The sequence below is a fragment of the Macrobrachium nipponense genome, chromosome 22 (assembly GCF_015104395.2).
Source record: "Macrobrachium nipponense isolate FS-2020 chromosome 22, ASM1510439v2, whole genome shotgun sequence".
Classification (NCBI taxonomy): domain Eukaryota; kingdom Metazoa; phylum Arthropoda; class Malacostraca; order Decapoda; family Palaemonidae; genus Macrobrachium; species Macrobrachium nipponense.
The window spans coordinates 38,053,558-38,076,998 of NC_087213.1; the positions used below are offsets into that span (position 1 = coordinate 38,053,558).

A 23,441-nucleotide genomic window follows, 5' to 3' on the forward strand; every position below is an offset into this window, starting at 1 on the left:
ATAATAATAATAATAATAATAATAATAATAATAATAATCAAGCATAGAAATTTGTAATGAAAGAATCATGGTAAGCAACTCATCATGATGAACATGACCCATGCATGCTCTAATTTATCAACAATTCACATTGCATATCCAAGTTATACCATATTTCCACTCATCTCTGTTCTTGAATATATCTTCTAAAATTCATCTGTTTTGTACTACTTTCGTTTTACTTCCATTCAGCTTTTATAACACAAAACTACTATCGAAGGACAAACAACAAGCATACAATAGAAAGCAATTCAAAATAGAAAGGAAATGGCTGTTCTAGAAGTGGAAGGTGCGTGAATGCTGAAGCTACAGAATTTTGAGGCAAATAGCAAAAATTTGAACACCTACTCTATGTGGAGCAGCAACGAATCCTAAGCACCAAAGCATATTAAGAGAATTTTGAATCAGTTGCATTAAGAAACTAAACCAACATACAATCGTTAAAGAACTGTGTATGGCCAAGCCAGTCAAAATTAAAACGTAATTAAACAGTACTTAGAAACTATTGCTAACCCAATCTGAATTAGGTATGTCTATATATGATTGTCATTATAGATTATTCATCTGAATATAAGATTTCCCTCTCAAGGTTTTTATAATTGTTCAAGGATTTTATAATTGATGCACTACTGCAAGTAGCCAGTACATTTTTAGCTGTAATTTCTGAAAGACACCATCAATTTTTGTGACATGTCAAGCTACATCCGTAACCATCTTCAGATGATGATTGTTATATCATTCAAGAGATTCTAAATGAGGGTTATGGTAACGATTTACATGATCTTTATATCAGGAGAATTTGTAAGTTGATATAGGTAATAAGAGAGAAAGTAGTCAGAACAGTGGGTATAACTTTTTTTGCAGTTTTTTTCTTTTTGTGGTGAATAGAACGATAATTATAATACAAATCATATTAAGTAAACGACGTGTCTTATTTCTAAAATGTTGAAAGGGTCATTCCTAACCATGGAAAAAGTATAAATATAGATAAATCATGGGCTCCAGAACGGAATACCGGTTACTGTACGAAAAGGACTACTTGTCTTTAGATGAAACTTTTAAACAATGAACAGTCATTAGAGTCTTATCCAAATATACTTTATAAACTTTTTTAGTTTGTATGGCGGTAATTGGGGATTATGATTCCTTTAATGTCTGGCAAAAGTTTTCCTGAATGATAATACACCTGCAAGGATTACAGAATAAAAGGTTTTTAAAACAAACTTAAACTTTAAATATGAATGATAAAGAATTTATTGTAATGAGATGCAGGACTTGACTTTGAGTTGCAGCATTACTGTAGCAATCAAGTTTACCATAAATATGAAAAATACAATAATAAGGGCAACAATTCTATAATTACAACATAATTTTCTTGTCCAAATTTTTTCAGCAGTTGACTATTGATTATTATTTTCATTCTAAAACTTTGGCACATCAGGTGGTTTCTTGTGTAATTACTTACAGAAGCAAACTAGAAAAACTTAGACGATATCACATGAAAAATCTAATCAACAAGTAAAAGCAACGAGCACCCAACTCATCTATTTTCTTGTCATGACCTTCAGAACTTCTGGCACAATGGTTCACCATCTATGTAGCTGAACCTTCTCCCACTAGAGCACAATCATCATTGTGACACAAATGCTTTAATGCACTCTACTGTCAATCCATTTATTTGTAAGAATTTTCATGTCTTTGGGTGGATACTCTACATTTTGGTTGCGTTTGTGTTAATCCAGGACTGACCAAACTGGTTCCGACACAGTAGAGGTCTTTCGGCTTTGTTGTTAGATGTCAGATGTTTTCCTTCATCTTCAAAACCATCTTTGTAAGTATAAATTTAAACAACAATTTAATACCTGTACTTCTGTCCATTCACCAGTAAGAGGTAAGACAATGATAGACGAGAGTATGATAGGTCTGTTGTTAATCATGGATATCATGAAAATATAAAAGTGGTACTCTGACCAAAAGATCTCTCTGATCAGGTCAAAACCTACTATAGAAAAGAAGGGGTGCAAGGATAAGGAAAGCTTCGGGATTTCATGGCTGATAATGGTGAGCTAATCAAAGGCTAAGCTTTGTTGTCTGTATCTTGGATTTCAAAGGAATCTCTAAAACTGCATAATGTGAATATTTTAGAGCAAAATACGGTTCCATTACTTTTATTATTTTTGCAAAGGGATTACTAACGACACTAGAAAGGCCTATGTTGTTACATTTGCAAAAAGACGGATATGGACAGAGGGAAATTCATCCATTAAAACATGTACTTAAGGAAATCGATATGATTCTGTTATAACAAGTCCGAACAGTAGCAGCTACTAAAAGTTTCATCACTAGGGAAGCTGAAAGGTCTTATATATATATATATATATAATATATATATATATATATATATATATATATAATATATATATATTGTTACGTGCTTGGCTGTGCAAGGTGTGCAATTTGCTGTAAAACTTGGCTGACATCTGACAAGGCTGGGTGCCATGCAGATAACAAAAGAGAACAGGAAAAAAATAATGTATCATCAATGGATTTAAGGGAAATGCAATGCTACACTAGCTTCGTGGCACTGAGGGTATGTCAGTTAACAAATCAATTAGTGCCACTATGAAAACCCCAGAAAATGTTAAGCCCTTTTATGAAAACAGGAATTTATGGAATAAAATGCTTACTGCAATTATCGCCAATTATAAAATAATAGGTAACAACTGTAGCTCTTCAATCTCCGGAGCACCATGGGATTTGAAATGGATGGTTGTATGAACCACCTTGGGACCGTGGACACGGGAGATGTGCACAACTTTTTGTGTTCTGCAAATTAAGGATGCACTGTAAGTCTCGAGCTAGATGCGATTAATGTGACTGGGAGTTGCTTAAGGCAGAGAGGGTAATTAATTAACCACAGTCACAAAATACCAAAATAAATGAACACTGATGGCTTAAACATACATCTCGCATATTTATGTTATGATATATATATATATATATATATATATATATATATATATATATTATATATATATATATATATATATATATATATATATATATATATATATATATATATATATATATATATATATATGATATACATATATATATATATATATATATATATATATATATATATATATATATATATGTATGTATATATATATATATATATATATATATATATATATATATATATATATATATAAATAAAGATAAATGCCACGAAGGAAAAATAAACGAAGGAGTCTGCAAGATCTTTCGACTTTAAAAGTCCTTTACTGAGCAGATACTGACATAAATACGAGAAAAGACAATACAAGAAGGTTCGTATAACTGACAGATAGGGATTATAAAGGGATTAGTACCTAGAATCCGACACACCTGGAAGATAAGAAACCTTCCCAAACAAGCATAAACAATGGGTGCAATTAAAGGTTTAAGACAATCATCTCAGATACAATTTCCAGACAATTAAAGGATTATAGGTGACAGCTATTTGGAACTTGGTAAACAAAACCATATTCACAAAACATGACAGACATACATTACAACAAAATTTAATAAGAAGAGAAAGAAAAATTCGAGGAACTGGAAAGAACAAGGATCTCTTTGAATCATTCCATCCCGGCTGATTGGAAGGACTCGCTGCGACGGGAAATTTACGAAAAACTACGCAGGACTACAGATGCCCTGAAAAGGAAACTCGACAGAAAACTAAAAAATCTTATTGATAGCAGTGATTGGACTAATCGTGCACGTCAAGATTGTGTTGTTAACTTAGTAAACAAATAAGTGAAAATGTTGTGAGTGCGCTTGGATATGGTTTATCTTTCTTTGTAACAAGTAGACCTTCTGCTTTAATGATTGGGTCATCCCTAAGTAAATTTGAAAAATATTGTGATCTTCCTCAAAATCATGTTGACATGATTAAAGGTATTGTTTACGGAGCTGCCAATGTTAAGCATGAAAGTAACTTCCCTGCTCGCTATAAGAAAAGTTTGACTGATCTTAAAAAGGACAATACTATCCACATTACAAAAGTATAGTAATTTTAGATAAAGCTGACTACATATCACGTATGCAAGCCCTACTGGATGATGATGTGACTTATAAAAAACTAACAAAAAATCCTCTTGATCAAGTCATAAAAAACTTCAATAGCATTGGGAAAAGTATCCTTAAAGATAAAACAGAACTACTAGGCAAATTGTCAGTCAAATCTCCTTCGCTACCTTACTTATACGGATTAGTCAAAACGCACAAAGAAAATAACCCTATGCGGCCTATTATCAGTACTGTTGGTTCAATTTCATATAAACACTCGAAATATATCACTAAGATCTTGTCCCCGTTACTTGGAACCATCTCCGACTCTCATATATATAATTCTCTAGATTTAGTTGATAAATTAAACAAAATTGCTCTTTGCCCTACTGATAGATTCGTTAGTTTTGACGTATGTTCTCTTTTTACTAAAGTCCCTATAGACTCTATTTTAGAATATCTTAGCAATGAACTAACTCAGCATGAATTACCTCTACCCATAAGTCACATTATTTCACTCACGAGTTTGTGCATTTGTGATTGTAAGTTTATATTCAATGGTGAATTTTATCAACAAATTTTTGGCATGGCAATGGGAAATCCTTTATCACCATTACTCTCAAACCTGTATATGGAATTCTTTGAAAAACGCTACTTACCTAATATCATTCATATTCCTGTAAAGTGGTATCGTTACGTTGATGATTGTTTAGCTGTTCTTCCTGTCGGTATTGATGTAAATGATTTACTCTCTAAATTAAATAACCAGGTACCATCGATTAAGTTTACTCTAGAATAGGAAAAAGACAATTGCCTCCCTTTCTTAGACGTTTTGATACATAGAGAACCATTTCAATGTAAATTCAGTATTTATAGGAAACCGACTAACAACTTAACTTATGTTCATTTCTTCTCAGGCCACCATCTTAATATAAAAATATCAATTTTTTCCTCTATGTTTTTACGAGCATTGTGAATTGTCAGTCCACAATATTTGGATCAAGAAATTGAATATATAAGGAAAATAGGGAAAGATTTATGCTATCCTTCACATATATTAGACATTTGTTATAATAAAGCCCACAAAAAGTTTTATACTGTAAATAACACACACAAAGAAAATTCTAAGAACATTCTCAGTTTGCCTTATTTTAACGGATTTGAAACCATTAAACCATTGTTAAAAGCTTTTAATGTCAACCTTGGTTTTTCCTATAATAACACACTAAAAATAATGTTAATAAAAAATGGCCCCAGAGAAAGCAACAACATAATATATAAAATTCCATGTATGGATTGTCCCTCATTCTATCTCGGACAGTCCAGCAAAGGCTTAGAAGTAAGGCTAAGCCAGCATAAATACTCTGTAAAAACTGGGCAAAAATCTAATGCATTATTCATTCATTTAAGTGAAAACAACCACCGAATTAATTGGATTGATAGTTCAGTAATTGCATGGTCAAGAGATGTCTTATCACGAAATCTTTTAGAATCTGCTTTAATACAACTTAATTTTCATTGTAATTTCAATGTTAGTCGTGGCCTTTTTCATTTAGACCCTTGTATCTGTAACATGTTTCAGAATGACCTCAAAGATATAATTATTGACTTAAATAAAAATCAGTTGCCTTAGAGTTATTAAATTTTGTTGTAATGTATGTCTGTCATGTTTTGTGAATATGGTTTTGTTTACCAAGTTCCAAATAGCTGTCACCTATAATCCTTTAATTGTCTGGAAATTGTATCTGAGATGATTGTCTTAAACCTTTAATTGCACCCATTGTTTATGCTTGTTTGGGAAGGTTTCTTATCTTCCAGGTGTGTCGGATTCTAGGTACTAATCCCTTTATAATCCCTATCTGTCAGTTATACGAACCTTCTTGTATTGTCTTTTCTCGTATTTATGTCAGTATCTGCTCAGTAAAGGACTTTTAAAGTCGAAAGATCTTGCAGACTCCTTCGTTTATTTTTCCTTCGTGGCATTTATCTTTATTTATGGATTTATCACGTTCCTAACTTTCGTGATTCAGTTATACACACACACACACACACACACACATATATATATATATATATATATATATATATATATATATATATATATATATATATATATATATATTTATATAATATATATATATATATATATATATATATATATCTATATATATATATATATATATATATAGATAAATATATATATAATCAAATAATATATATATATATCCCTCTCCCCTGAGAGAGGGTGATGCTACAGGGTGCCAGCCTTCCAGTTTTTAGCAAGTTTTTCAGAAAGAGATTACAATCCCATGTCATTTTTAGCATTGGTTGCTACCACTACAGCTGTGTAACTTCCACACACCAAGTTAACTGTTTAGGACAAGAGAGGATCAATGAGTTTTTGATGGAACATCCTATTCCTGTTACCCCTGGCAGGAGATGATGCTAGCGATCACACAACCAAAAACCTTAACATGCAATGTAGTTAGAAAAAGATAAAGAAGCCCGTTTCCATAATGATCATTATTCTTTCAGCCGGACCAGAGTGTGGAAACTTTTTTCTTCCCTACAACGATGAAGGAGTTATTTACTCAAGTGATGGCAGAACTAGTTTAAACTGCGACAGTTACATATTGGTAAGTGCATGCTAGTCTTGAGGTATCTACAAGGAATATATATTTCCTTTTATCACATTAATTTTATCATCCTTTCCAGCCAAAAATCGTGTTGATATTAATTTTAGACTAAATAATTTGACTGCAGTGGTGAACACCAACTTTGGTTTACAGTTCTCACCTAAACATTTAAATTTTTGTGATTTCAGGCTGCAATTTTTTTTTTTTTTACAAACTACATTAGAATATTTTTCATTCTTTGTCATTATTTGAATCATGTGAATTATTTCAGAGTCCTGAAGGCACAACAATAACTATTAAGTGTCCACATTTCGATTTAGCTTCTAAAGGATGCAGGCGGGAAAATGTCTTTTTCATTGATCCCCTAACGTGAGTCTGGTTTACATTTTTTTTTTATAGTAATTCATATTATATTCATTATGTACTTCAGTATTATCATGTAAACTATTTATTAAAAGATCCTAAATTTTCTTAAAACATATCAGTAGAAATGATCATAACTGCATATGAGATGTGGTCTCATGATATAATATGTTGAACTTGATAATGACAGAAGCTCCAACGTAAAAGGATGCAAAAGAAAAGGCCCGACAACTCTGACCACTTCATCCAATCAACTTTTGATCCGTCACACCAGGAAAAGGCTGAAAGGAAATGAATGCACTGGAGGCTATATGTGCTCTGTCAGCGTTGGAAAAGGTAACAGATACTGATTGACTAGACTATTGACTCGTTGTTGTGTTGTATTGGTATTGGTTTCTTTGGTAACAACACCCAGTCTGCAATCCTGCAGCTATGTACATAAACTAATTTTCTAAGTTCTGTGGGTGCATGTGTACTTGTGTGCATCTTTTTTTTTTTATGAAATTCGATGGTATTATAATACCTGTTCTGCAGTGTTACATTCAATTACTCTTTGGATTTCAGCACTTTTGTTTGATGTTGGACTTGGGATGACAAACTTGCCTACTATGCATTTCAGGGACCGCAAGTCATCGTTTTTCTCAAATATCTTTCAAACTGAATATTTGATCGAAATGGTACTTGACTTAGTGTACAAGACATCCCCCCTAAATTTTGGTAATAGAGTGCATTGTCACATGGCGTTAGTTTAGGCGTTTACTCTTGACTTACAGGGTGTTGCCAAGCATTGCCAACCTATGCTTTCGAACGTCATCCCCATCCCGTCTCTCCCTCCCTCCCTTTCCCTTCCCTTCCCTTCATCATCCCTCCCTCAACCGACCTTCCTGGCCTTCCAGTCTCGGCCCTCTCACTTTCCTGCCTATTATATTATAAATTACGAAGTAATATTGGATGCTATAAATATGTTAGTGTTTGTAAATTCTGTGTTCATTTAATTATTGTTATTGTATTTTCTTAGATTATATAAATGGGAGTAGGTTGAAGAGCGTATGACCGTAACTTTGTATACCAAGGCCATGAGAGACAAGGTCTGCTCACTTCCCCCAAATCCCCAAATAGACGGAGCTTTGCCTAATTCTTATTACGTTTGCAGGTAAATTGCTGAAAAGGAAAACCAGAAAATTGGTATAATTTGGGGGAAACTACGATCACTATCATTATATTATTGTATGTGTGCTCTCTATTCATAACACACTACAATTTCGTAACTACTAATTATAGGCCAGTAATAAGGATGTAATTCTTGTACAGTACTAAGTTTAGTGTATGAGTTGAGTTTCATGCATCTTGAATTATATTACTTATCATTAATGTAAAGTGATGCACTATATTCATACATATACTACCTATCTTTGTGACAGGTTCCAAAAAGGATTTTACCTGTATTTCTTACAACTGGGACAGTCGTTTATGAAGACTAAGTGTTACCTGTAACCCCATTTTCAGGCATTTAACATGCAGGGTTTTTGTTGTAAAGAAGGTATCCAGTCAGTTAAGAAATTAATTGATACATGTCTTTCTTTCACAGGCTTGTATCTCTATTTTGCAGAATCTGCAAATGTCACAATTGAGAAGTCGCTCGTTTTTCATTCCTTGACGGCAACAGACCAAAAATGATTGTGATATATGTTTATCACTAATATTATCTGAATATACTTATTCCTTATGAATTTGAATGATTTTGAATGAGTATATAAAAATGAAAATGAACATGTTTCATCTAAGTACTTTCCCAATTGATATTTTGTTTAATTTGAAGACTATGTATTATGTACTATGTATATATATATATATATATATATATATATATATATATATATATATATATATATATATATATATATCCAGATCCAGAAGCCAGGTACTATGTCGTACCTCTAAGTAAATGGGGATACAATCCACAATGAAGTAAAATCCTCTTGTAGATTAAAATATATATTCTTGTACAGGATTAAAGCTTTCGACCATCAACTGTGGTCTTGTTCACTAAAATGTCATTTTAGTGAACAAGACCACAGTTGATGGTCGAAAGCTTTAATCCTGTACAAGAATATATATTTTAATCTACAAGAGGATTTTACTTCATTGTGGATTGTATCCCCATATATATATATATATATATATATATATATATATATATTATATATATATATATATATATATATATATATATATATACGCCAAAGGTTAAATGTGGACAAAGTAATAGAAAATATGATAGAAAGATAGATACATTGATTGATTGATTGACCAACATGCGTGTGCTTTTTGCGTGAGTCTATTATGAAGATTTACTTACACTAGGGACCCGAGGGCCAAATTTTGGAGGTGACCCATCATAAATTTAGCACAAGGGCAGACCTAGATTTTCTGTTGCTTTAATTTATCTAGATTGATAATCTAGAGGTCTGCTCACAAATCTCTCTTGTGAATATGCTGTAAAGTTCATTTGAAATAGCGTACCCCAAGGAAATTTACCTTAAAAATCCACTAAACACTTTATTATGTTTTGTTGTATATGTACCTACACCCATTAAGCATAACAATACAGTATTTGAGTTTAAATCCATGTTTTTGGGTAAAAAATTAATTGGAAATGTTTATGAAACTGTAGCTTTGTCGGCCATCTTGGAATCCAAGAAAGTCGACAGTGAAATCTGAATTTCATAAAACAAATTGTGTTAACTGGTCCGTAATAGTTGTTATCAACTAATTTTCTGTTTCATCAGAACTAAAATGATATGAATAGGTGGAGTAATAGCTGCTGATCATAGATTAGCAGTTTTTTTTTTATTATTGTAACTGGACTGATATGACACAACATCTTACACATGAAACGGTGAAATTCAGTCTCAGTACTTTACAAATATTGTGAACGTATTGCTATATCTTTTCTTTATAATTCATATGGAATGATGTTATTTGAAAATGAACATAGTTTTCTATGATAAAACAAGAAATATTAATTATCACTTGAAGTATTTGTATGTATTCACCTTCGAATACGAGCTGTTTTATAACAGTTTACAGTTTTATTGTGTGCATCCAGTTAGCATATATCATAAATTATCTAACTGCTAGTTTAAATATTTTTCAGGTTTAATGATTCAAAATGGATTCTAATACTGTTATCTGGCAATTAATATGGCTTATTGCTGCTATTAAGAATGAACCATCAAATCTGATCACATGGAATTATTTCCATGAGAGGTACAAAAGCCCAAAACGGTCATAGGCTCTGCTCCTTTCATTCCATAATTTCCAACAAAACCATATGTAGTTAAGACATCATTGGATTACTGTAGGGCAGCTGCCATTAAACGGGGTCAACAATATTGTATCGTTATATGTGATGAAGCAATATATGAAATAAGTCCCGGTTTGAAGAAAAAGAAGGAACAAAAGTATCAATAGCTGACACTACACGAATGATGTTGCCATATATAGTTTTTGCTGGCCATACAAAATACGTGGTATGTATTCCTCACTATTTGCATGCAATGAGAACTTTACCAGAAGAGCTTACTGCAGAATTCTGCAAAGGTCACTTTACAATTAGTGAAGCCAAACTTTATTTTAATAGCATTTGGACAGATATGGCCCTTGAAAAGACATAACAAAGAGGCAGAGGTACCATTCTATAAAGGTATTACCCAGAAAGAAGCAGCTATGGAGAAATATTTGAAAGCATTACCAGGACTTACAGCTACTATATCTGAGGAGACGAAAACTATGATACATATGCCAAAAAAAAGTTGCTCAAAAATCCAGGATATATTCAGGCACAAAAAGATCGCGAAACTGTTACTTATATAACAAACAGCTGATTATTCATAAACTAAAAAAATCTATTTAGCTCCACATCGGATTTGCTGAATATTGCAACTAGATAAATATGCAACTCAACGGATCTCATTTATGCAAAACAAAAAGGAATTGAGGCATCAGCAATAGCCGAGAAATTTCGAAGCACAAATATAACATCAATAAAGCTTAAAACATTTGATGTAAAAAAGTAATAAATCTGGAAAACTGATACCTCAGCATAGTTGTATAAAGAAGATAACAACATTGTTCGGAACTGGGACTTCTTGTGTAGTGTCCACGCCAATCCATTTTGCTACGAATAGACAGAGTATCCAATATCGCTCTTTGAACCAAATGATGAAGGTCACAGTTTCAGTATGAGGAAAGGAAACGTTTTTTTTTATACGGATCAGCTTGTAGCTTTATTATGAGATTCCCTGGCCCAACATTATTTGGTCGAACAATGGCAGATGGAAATCTTGAGCCATGAATGATGGAACAATCACCTAGACCTTCAGAGGTGGCTGGCAGCCACTACCGCAAATGCATCAAACTAAGATATCTTAGGAGGTGCACATGCGTTAATGCAGGTGTCAAGTGTGCTGTTGTATGTAAATGCGGTGGAAAACCGGAAAAGTGTACTCGAACTGCTATGGGTTTGTTGTGGCGTCAGCTGATTTTCTTACATTGTTAATGTGACTTAATCTAGTAATTTCTACTAAAATGTACTTTCTCAAATGTGGTAGAACCATGATTACCATAGTAGCCAAAAGCAATAATAATTGCTGAAAGTGCAGGCTACATCCTTTAATATTTTTCCATTTCTGCATAATTTCAATGTACATAAGAAATATCAATCTTTACTATCAAAGGGCAAGGGACGTCAAAAGAGAATGATAATGATAAGATTTTTGGAAAGTAACACTTTTACTATTTATATAATCCATCAAGGTTAGCGTTTAAAAAATATTTAGACGTTTTTAAAACTAGAAAATATATTTTCTTTCTTTCATCTGTATGTTTCTTCATGGATTATGATTTTGTTATTTTTACTTTTATTATTTAGACAAACTAAAATTCAAGGATCCTACCCAATGACTTCTTAATTAATAGCTTTAAACTTTACATTATAGTAATGTTAGGACAAAATAAACTGAAATGTTTTGTTGCTGAAAGTGAACATAACACTTTTATCAGTAATATGACTTAATATGAAAAAATGGATATAAGTGGCCAAATCTCTAACAGTTTTAAACATTAGTAGCTATTGATTCTTTTTATGACCATTTACCATTGATGGAAAGGATTTTTGGCTTATACGAAGAACTTGTATTAATCTTTTCCTAAAAAAGGCATTTGATGATATGATGATTGAGTACTTCCATCTCTGATTCCAAGATAAAGGCAACAGATACATAACTAAAAATGTTTCCAAACGATTTTACGACATCAAAAACATATATCTCACCACAAAAAAATATCGTTTTATGTTGACCAAGTCTAAAGTTACAGCAAAAAATGGAGTTTAATCATTGCCGTTTTCGGATCCTATTTTCAAGTTAGTAGGTACACCATTTCGAAAGGAATTTTCAGTATGTTTGCAAGATAGATTTCCGATCAGACCTCTGGATTACCAATCTAGAGAAATTAAATTAACCAAAAAATGAGGTCTGACCTTGTGCTAGAATTATGATGGGTTACTCCGAAAATAAGGCCTTTTTGGCCATGTGGGTTCCCTAGTATACTATTAAGATTGATCCTTATTCTATTGTCGGCTTACTCCATTTTGATTATAGTTAGGAGTCGTATTGCAAATGCATTTCTGCAACGATGCACACAAAGTAACATGGCATCGGTGACAGCAATGAAAAATCTGTTTCCATCAATTACGCAGTGAATACTTATGCAGTGCGAGTGCTGCAGCCGACAGACAACCCCTTATCATGACGGTATTACCTGACACGCCAAGGATACTACTATAAACAAATACATTGGGGAAAATTAACCATTTTAATGGTCACTACATCAAACCTCGCTATCTTTTTCTCTATAAACTCTCCAATTATGTGGTGGCATTGAAAAATATCAGAGTTATTGGGGGAGAAATGTGAAACAGCGATAAAAAATCGAGAGGAAGTGAGGGAGGGAAGGGATGGCTATAGCGGGGCGTTCGAATCCGTTAATGACCCCATGCTGACTCATACGACTTTGCCTTTAAAAGTCATCTTAACTAACACCATTTGACAATGCACTATATTACTAAAAATTAAGGGGAGGTGCCTTTGTACACTGTGTCAAAGTACCATTTCGATCAAATAATTAGTTTGAAAGATATTGGAGAAAAACGATGATCGCGGTCCCTGAAATACATAGTAGGTGCTACCTTGACCATTTTCCATAGTTTCAATCTTGTCAAAATGCTCTCATTTGTCAGTCCTGTTTTATTTGAAAGGACTTGATTCTGTAATTTATGATTTCTTAAGACCTGTCCACACTAGGAAGCATTGTTTAGAAACAAAATTTGCAAACACTTTTTACCATATATTTGTTTCTTATCCAGAATAGAAAACATTTAGGGCAGTATTTTTAAATTGACATCTTCGACGAAGAAGCTCGTTACGGAGGCGAAGACGAAGGCGATCAGGTGAAAATTATTTGAAACGAAGAGGAAGTCTTGACCACCTCTTTTAATTTTTTTTTTAAATTAAAAGAGAACCGCATAACTAATGTAAGTATTGGAAAGTATAACACTTACCAAATATTTATATAGTCCATTTTTTCAGTACTTCAATGCATATATGGTCTTATTTACGTTCTTGTAAAAGACTGTCTTTGTACGTAAAAGACCTCACGATCCCAACTGCTGGACAGTTGTCCTGATTTTAAGCCACTTTACAATAGACGCTATGTTGACGACACCTTTGTCCTTTTCAAACACCCTCACCACGCAGACTCATCCTTAGATTATGAAAATAGATTACACAGCAATACCAACTTTACACTAGAAAAATAAAAAAAGATAATAAACTACCTTTTCTAGATACTGAAGTTTCTAGATCTCCTGAGAGTTTCAAAGTTAGAGCTTATAGAAAATTTACTTTTACAGGTTTAGGCCTCAATTTTTACAGTTCCTGTGCATTTAATTTCAAGCTAAATTCCTTAACAGTCCACATCCATAGAGCCCTTTCACTTTCTTCTGACTGGTCCTCCTTTCATAACGAAATTTCCCTCTTACAAAAATATTTTCAACAAAATTGTTTTCCCTTGTCTTTATTCCAACATAGAGTAAACGACATTTTAAGTAACCATTTTAGACCTCCCTCCCCTTCCTTCGATGTTCCTAAATTGGGATACTACTTTTCATTTCCTGTTGTACATAATAGTGTTATTTACGAACCCTTAAATTTGGGTCTGGATACACGAGCGCTAAAAACGTCTCGTTGCTGACGCAGCCTAACGTCGAGTTTTTGGCCAGGCTACACGAGCGCTATTTTCGAAGCGTTACTGAGTATCAAACAAGCATGTTTGGTTCATTATTATGGGCGCTCGCACATACTAGGGGCAAAAGGGGGCACTCCCCCACCCCCTGAAATCCTGGAAAAAATTTATATATACATTTGACTACATAATTTTTTTCCATTCCATTTTCCATTATATTCTTTCAGTTGAAATAAATTCAAGGTATCATTACATATTGTATGATATTTGTATACAGTATATAACTGCATTGTTCTTTCGATAAATATTTGAATTCAGTTGAACAGTATATGGAACAATTAAACAAAAAAGTGTAACGCTGTATTTTTTTCTTAATCGCATCTTGCTTCACTTCAATTATTGGCATCGCAATTCCATGTTCATTACGGATGTTGTCCAAGTAGGATGTGTGACAGGCTTGTGCCTCGAAATGATTAGACATGCAAAGGAAAATGTGAGACACTTTTGGGTTCACCCTGCATTATAGGACAGACTCTACTGGCCAATTTCCCGTTATGTTTGGAAACCACCGAGACCATGGCGGCAAGTTTTATCTTTATGACAGCTATAATCATTCATTTTGACATTACATAATGCCGGCCTGCTTTCAACTTCACAAATAAATTTGCAGTCTCTCATGGTACTGGAGTACTTGGAAAATATACTGCGGCGCCCGCAGTATATTTTCCAAGGGGGGTCGTATCTTAAAACATACATGGATAGTTTCCGGTATCTATCAGACAAACACTTTTGACCCTTTGAACTAGCACGTCAATTCCAAAAAAACAGTATCAGCGCCTCCATTTCTTTAGTGAGGGAAGCAATTATTTAATGTATGTATCTATATATATATATATAATATATATAATATATATATATATATATATATATATATATATATACTATATATATATACACATATATATATATGTGTGTGTGTGCGTGTGTGAGTGTGTGTGTGATGTGTGTGTGTGTGTGTGTCGTTAGAATTGCGATGCCAGTAATTTAAGTGAAGCAAGATGCGATGCAGAAAGAGATACAGAAGGTTACATTGACTTTTTTCCAATATTTCAATATAGTGTTCAAATGAATCAAACATTCTAGAAAGAGTAACGCAGTCATATACTGCATACAAATGTTATACAATATGTTAAGGATACCTTTAATTTACCTAAAGAAAAAACTGTAAAATATAGTAAAATGTATATATATATATATATATATATATATATATATATATAGTATATATATATATATATATATATATATATATATATATATATATATATATATATATATATATATATATATATATATATATATATATATATATATATATATATATATGTATATATACACGCACACACACACACACAGACACACACACACACACATATATATATATATATATATATATATTATATATATATATATATATATATATATATATATGCGCATAAGTAATGCCTACAGTACCCCGCGAGAAGTGCACTGAAAACCACGAGGAAAACTATCTATTAAGAGATAACTCAGATATGGTATAATGATTATAATCATCTCAATTTGAAACAGAAAAACTACTCGATATGAAAACAGAAACGAGGCTAATGAACATAGCATATGCATCGAGTGTTTCCTACTTCTAAAAGCAAATGCCAGTAGGGTTGACAACCTAGTTCCCTTTTTCAACCTGGGTCCCTGGGCGCCCGCACGTAAGGACAAGGGGACCACTTGCCCATCCTGAAATCCTGGAAGAATATCTGGGTCTGGACACCATTAATGCCTGTTAACCTAAAGTGCCAAGCATCTGGTTACTACACTTACTATTTGTACTTGTTAGAGTAAGAGTCTCTTTTATTCCTAGGTCTGGGACACCTTTTATACTTGGGGCACAGTTAGTTTGATCAAGTACTTGGTTACTAGTTACCTCACTACAGCCAGATACCTGACCCCTCATCACAAATACTAAACGACTGAATACTCTAAAGGTAACAGTGATCCCTTATAGAATGTTCTAATTCATTGAAGGAAAACGGCATAATTACCACTATATTTCTACCTAAACAAAAATAAAATATAATACTGGTGGTATAATAAAATGCTCATATAAATTTTAAATAAAAAAATTATTTCTAAATTAAAAAATTATAAGTGAAATTCACAATCTCAGGGAAATTTGTTATTACTTGAAAACAAAAGTTTACTTAATTCTTGAATTAATTAATAAACAAAATGAAATCAAAGTTTATCAGGAAAATTAATTAATTCAAATTATAAAGCAATAATTAAATCTTAAATGAAATTTAATTAAATGCTAATTAATTCACAAGTATTAGATTAAAACAACTATACAATAACAAATTATTCAAGCTAATTAAATGAAATAAAAAAAATGCAAAAACACAATAATATGAAAAGCAATAAAAGCATTGACAGTACAAACATTAAGCATATAAAATGGACATGTAAAAAGAATAAAACAAAAGTAATATGCATAAGAAAAATAATAATTCTATCCAAACACTGTAAAATAAAAACCTCGAAGTGCACTTCAAAATATTTGTAAATTAAGATACCTTCAAATGCAGTTGCAATTTCTCACTCAAAAAGAAAGGCCTATTACAATCTTCAACACTTTCGTGGACCATGCACAAATAATAATGATACTATGCTCAAATTCCACAACTAATTAACATGCATCTAAGAAATTACACAAAACTAGTAATATCGAGTGACCAATTTATTTAAAAATATAGTTATGTTACGGTAATGGAACCAAAACTCGTGAGAGAGAGAGAGAGAGAGAGAGAGAGAGAGAGAGAGAGAGAGAGAGAGAGAGAGAGAGAGGTATAACAGCCTCTTCACCGCACGTGAGTCTTGGAATTGAATGCCTCGTCCTATGGGTGTGAAAAAGGGCGTACCAAGGCGAATGGGGCCCCTTGGTTGAGTAACGTGTTGAAGATGATACACCAACTACATTTCCGTGACATCACAGAATTTTCCACTCCACAACTAACTACTTACGAGTTGATAAGTCCCCTTTTGACAAAATGAAAGAGATAAGAGTTAATTTATTAGAGATATTAAATGGTTTCCTAGCAATGGAATGTTTAATTGCTGCAAGTAAACATGAAATGATATCGTTGTATGGAAGATTCCCGAAGGATCTGATGCAATATCGAGTATTTTTATGTCATCCTTCTATAGGAACCTCCTTCTCAGCTGCGTTCTAAAGAGGATCGACCAAATGATTAAAAAACAACCTAGCTCAGCGGTTTGATGTACTGAAAGACTGGGCTGTCCTCGCAGGCAGAGCTAACTTTCTCTCCGTTTGCTCGACGTATGTCTCAATACGAATTACACATTATTTAAGCACATTACCTGTCAATATGGGACTCTGAACATAAAAATATACATTTCACAACATTATAAACAGTTTCTGAGTGGAATTAATCATATTACCAAAAGCAAAATTGCATTACGAAACTCACATTATAATATTCCTCCCCCCAAATTAGTTATCCTGGAGTTGAATCCAACGATTCATAACAGGATAAATAATCGGCAACTACATTGTTCGTACCAGATATGTGCTCAACCTTTAAATTATACTGTTGCAAGCACAAAGACCACCTAGTTAGTAATTGATTATGATCTTTCATCCGCTGTATAAATAATGGGATTGTGATCAGACAACACTAAAATTTCTTCATTCCTATGTTCTGTTCACATACACTTCAAACGTTTTCAATGCTGTGATGAAGGCTAGAGTTTCCTTTTCAATAGTTGGATAGTTTTTCTGATGCTTTTTCAGTTTCGAAGACAGGAAACCCACAGGGTGAAGAAGGTTATTTTCACCTTCTTGAAGTAGAACAGCTCCAGTTCCACAGTCAGAGACATCAGCTTGTATCACAATTTTTTAAATTAAAGTCTGGCGCTTGAAGCACTGGTCTTGAAGTTAAAAGGCTTTTACCTTCTCAAAGGATTCTTGACATTCTGGAGTCCAAACAAACTTAGCTTTCGGACTCGTTAGGACTGTCAAGGGAGTTACTGCGGCTGAGAAATTTGGACAGAAATGATGATAGAATCCAGCCATGCCCAAAAATCTTTGTAGCTGCTTCCTAGTAGAAGGTGGGTTAGGTCATACAGATACCTTCAACATTATCATTCACTGGAGTGAGAAGGCCTTTCCCAACTTCAAACCCAAGGTACTGAACAGTCGCCTTACCAAACTCACTCTTCTCTAGGTTGACTGTTAGTCTTGCTTCTTGTAGTTTCTTGAAAACTTTCTTCAGAGTCTGTAGATATTCTTCCCATGTTGTAGAGTAAATAACTATGTCATCAAGCTATACACCTACTCCTTCTATAGATCCTAGCAGTTGATCCATCACTCGTTGAAATATTACAGATGCATTCATCAGACCAAATGGCAGACCAGTATACTGATACAATCCAAAAGGAGTAATAAAAGCTGACAGCAGCTTAGCATTTTCATCTGAGGGTATCTGATAATATCCCTTCAACAAGTTTATCTTGGAAACAAACTTGGCTTGCCCAATATTATCAAGTAACTGATCTATAAAAGGCAAGGGATAATTGTCAGCCACACTAATGGAATTCAATTTCCTATAATCAGTACACATCCTAAATGAGCCATCTGGTTTCTTCACTAACACACGTGGAGAACTGTGGTGACTTGAACAGGGTTCTGCTAATCAATGTTGCAGCAAATATTCAACTTCTTCCTTCAAAACATCTCGATGATAAGGTGATAAGCGATAAGCTCTTCGCTTGAATGATTTTCCATCTTCTTGAATCTTGATTTCATGTTTGGTCATATCAGTACGTCTGGGTACGTCTGAAAAAATCTCTTTGAAGCTTCTAATCACTTCACTCAATTCCTCACCTTGTTCAACATTAAGATGTTTCAGTTTATCCTCCAAATTTTCCAAAATTGAAGAATTATTCATCTTTCTTTCAGCTCCCAATTCATAGTCATTGTCATCTTCTGTAGATGAAGTTGTTTGTATTATTGACACAGTTTCGGTTCTAGTTTCTAAGAAGTAAGGTTTCAAGAGGTTCACATGAATCTTCCTAAGTCGTTTTCTTCTTTCTGGTGTTTCAATCACATAAGCTCTATCACTCAACTTCTCAATTATCTCATAAGGACCTTGAAATTTATTGGTAAGGGGAAATCTCTTGACTGGTAGAAACACTAACACTTGTTGACCAACACTAAAACTTCTTAGCTTAGTCTCCTTGTCCTATTTCCTTTTCATTTTCTCTTGACTTATTTTCAGATTTTCTAAAGAGAATTTCGTAATCTCTTCTAACCTTTTTCTTAAGATCTTCACATACTCGCCTGAGATTTCTGCTTGATTTTCTGATTTCTTCTTGATTTTCTTTCCAATTTTCTGCAAGAACCTTCAGTGGTCTCTCACTTCTCTTCCAAAAATCATCTCATAAGGTGAACATCCCATGATTTCTTGATAAGCATTCCTAACTCCAAATAACATTAAGGGTAAACCAACATCCCATTCTCTTCCTGACTCAGAACAATTCTTTGTCAGCATACTTTTCAATGTCTGGTGGAACCTTTCCAAGGCTCCTTAAGTTTCTGGATGATAACTGTGTTTCACCCCTAACAAGATCATCATATCCTGGAATAACTTGGAAGTAAAGTTCGTTCCTCTATCAATTTCTGGTATCCCAAACTTTGAGAAAAACTCCACTTGTTTCTCAGCAACTATCTTGGCAGATATACTTCTAACAGGGATCTCCTAAGGACATCTGGTAACAGAACACATTAATGTCAACAGATGTTCATTTCCCTTCTTTGTCTTTGGCAGCGGTCCAACCATGTCTATAATCACTTTGCTAAGTGATTATAGACATGGTTGTAGGGGTGTTTCTGAATGGTTTCATTTGGTTTTCGAGCTATCTGGCAGGTATGACACTCCTGACAGAACCTGCTAACATCTTTATGAAGTCCAGGCCAGAAAAAATATCTCATGATCTTCTCCACAGTTTCTGATTCCCATATCTCCAGATTCATGAGCTACTGCTACCACTTGCTTCCTCAATGGACATGGAATCATAATCTGATGATATTCGCCCCATTCAACATTTCCAGATATATCTGAAGGTCTATACTTCCTCATCAGCAAACCTTCCTTCAGATAATAACAGTTAGGAGTTTGTTGCATTAATCTCCATATCCTCAGTTCTAGTCACGTCCTCATAAGGAAGAAAAACACCAGGTATTCCGACTGTTATCCCATTAACACCCGCATGGATCGAAATCTTGTGTCTCCTACATGCAGGATTACCCAGCAAAAGTCTGTTGCCCAACGCAATCCCTTTAATTACCAAAAATGGTACTATTAATACTCTGTCACCGAGAGTAAACTGTATTTGAACACAACCCAGGGTATTTAATCTATAGGCTTGCACATCACACACCGTCTCCGTTGAGGGTTTCAAAGGGTAATGGGAGAACATAGATTGATAGAAATTGTGATCCATCAAGTTTATGCTTGCACCAGTATCAATAAATACTGGGATATCAACGTCCTTTACTGTTGCGTAAACTATAGGCCTGGGCTTTGGGGGTCCCCCACGAGACCACAATGGCACGTACTAATCACCTGTACCCTTTTGTCGATCAGCCTCCCAAAAATTTCGCCGATCCCTCTGCCCTCTGAAATGACCCGCCTGGGAAGTCCTCACATTATAACTCCCAGAACGTTGAGGTGTAGGTCTCGCATCTTTCCGTATCTAAGACGGACCAGATTGCCAACAGTGATCCGCACTCTTACACATTCCACAATATTTAACTCTACACATTTTCTTTGGGTGCCCTGGTTTATTACAAATGAAGCAACGCAACTGCTGTTGCCTTTGATCGACCGATCTTTTGTTATATTCAACTTTTGCACACAAATGGGAAGAAGAAAATTCTGTGTCTCTTTGCACCCTATCTCTCAGGCCTGTCTCATTAAAAAATGTGCTATCTACAGTGGGACATTTAGACATATGTTTCTCAATTTGGGCATAAATTAATTCTTTGTCTGATGTAGGTTCAATCTTTTCATCAAAACTATCCACTATTACATCCGGTACATTGTGCAAGAGCATCGAAAAATGGATCAGTTTATGTAAATTGTCAAGTGAGACACTAACTCCTGTAACCCATTTAGATGTTTTCAATTTTTCTATCCATTCTGCCACTGAGTCAAAAAGTTTTGAACTATGTTCTATGAGGAGACTATTTGTGCCTTTCCGTATCCCCGTGCTCCTTTGAGCCATAAGCTGCTCTTAAAAATGCTTGCAAATCAGCCAAGGTACGACATTTTGCAAATTGAAAACTCCTGCAACGATGGGAGAGATCACCCTTATTGAAATCTTACTAAGCTTTTGCCTCTCTAAATGCCTCTACACCATCTGTTATGTTCTTTGCGTTTAAACAATTATTCACACCTTCAATAAAGATTTGTACTGGTTGCGAAAGTGCTCCATCTACAATTCCCCTAAATGGACTTACACACGCACTAGCATTCGTAACGTGATGAAGCAGAGTCGTCATACCCTTTGCATCCGCCATTTTCCTATCTTTACGAAAGCTTTTGTGCTTTATGACATTTCCCGACCTTAATAACATTAATGTATTTATATACACACAAAACCCAATCCAGAAAAATTAATACAAACATCCCCCAATAAAAGATAATAAGAAAAAACAAACATGCACCGTGCCCAGTAAATCATCCCACAAACAGTTGTTTGCAGTACAAGCTCACACCAAGAATAACACAAAAAAAAACAGGAGATAAAAAAAAAGCAAAAGCGCTTCACTCAGCAAACCATCTCTCTCTCTCACACACTCTCCCAAGCGCCTGGCAACCAACCTCTCTCTCTCCCTCTCACACTATCAGACACTCTCTCTCTCTCTCTCTCTCTCTCTCTCTCTCTCTCTCTCTCTCTCTCTCTAGGGCATAACTCACAATAGTGGATAGTTTTGATGAAAAGATTGAACCAACATCAGACAAAGAATTAATTTATGCCCAAATTGAGAAACATATGTCTAAATGTCCCACTGTAGATAGTACATTTTTTAATGGGACAGGCCCGAGAGATAGGGTGCAAAGAGACACAGAATTTTCTTCTTCCCATTTGTGTGCAAAAGTTGAATATATCAAAAGATCGGTCGTTCAAAGGCAACAGCAGTTGCGTTGCTTCAGTTGTAATAAACCAGGGCACCCACAGAAAATGTGTAGAGTTAAATATTGTGGAATGTGTAAGAGTGCAGATCACTGTTGGCAATCTGGTCCATCTTAGATACAGAAAGATACGAGGCCTACACCTCAAAGGTCTGGGAGTTATAATGTGAGGACTTCCCAGGCGGGTCATTTCAGAGGGCAGAGAGATCGGCAAAATTTTTGGGAGGCCGATCGACAAAAGGGTACAGGTGATTAGTACGTGCCATTGTGGTCTCTTGGGGGACCCCCAAAGCCCAGGCCTATAGTTTACGCAACAGTAGAGGACGTTGATATCCCAGTATTTATTGATACTGGTGCAAGCATAAACTTGATGGATCACAATTTCTATCAATCTATGTTCTCCCATTACCCTTTGAAACCCTCAACGGAGACGGTGTGTGATGTGCAAGCCTATAGATTAAATACCCTGGGTTGTGTTCAAATACAGTTTACTCTCGGTGACAGAGTATTAATAGTACCATTTTTGGTAATTAAAGGGATTGCGTTGGGCAACAGACTTTTGCTGGGTCATCCTGTATGTAGGAGACAAGATTTCGATCCATGCAGGTGTTAATGGGATAACAGTCGGAATACCTGGTGTTTTTCTTCCTTATGAGGACGTGACTAGAACTGAGGATATGGAGATTATTGAAAAAGGGGATGTGTTTGGTGATGCTAATGGTGCTGATAATGGGGTTATGGGGAGTGGTAATATTAAAACGCACACTGGTGATATGGGAAATAATTG

At 34.3% G+C, this 23,441-nt stretch overlaps 1 protein-coding gene across 1 annotated transcript in view; it reads left to right on the forward strand.

Annotated features, from left to right (window-relative positions):
- LOC135198378 (suppressor of tumorigenicity 14 protein-like) overlaps window positions 1-23,441 on the forward strand; it is a 173,504-nt gene that overhangs the window by 49,118 nt on the left and 100,945 nt on the right. Inside the window, exons 4-6 of the mRNA XM_064225926.1 lie at window positions 6,628-6,728; window positions 7,000-7,097; window positions 7,282-7,427. Coding sequence (XP_064081996.1) covers window positions 6,628-6,728; window positions 7,000-7,097; window positions 7,282-7,427 — 345 coding nt within the window. The remainder of the gene's footprint in view (window positions 1-6,627; window positions 6,729-6,999; window positions 7,098-7,281; window positions 7,428-23,441) is intronic.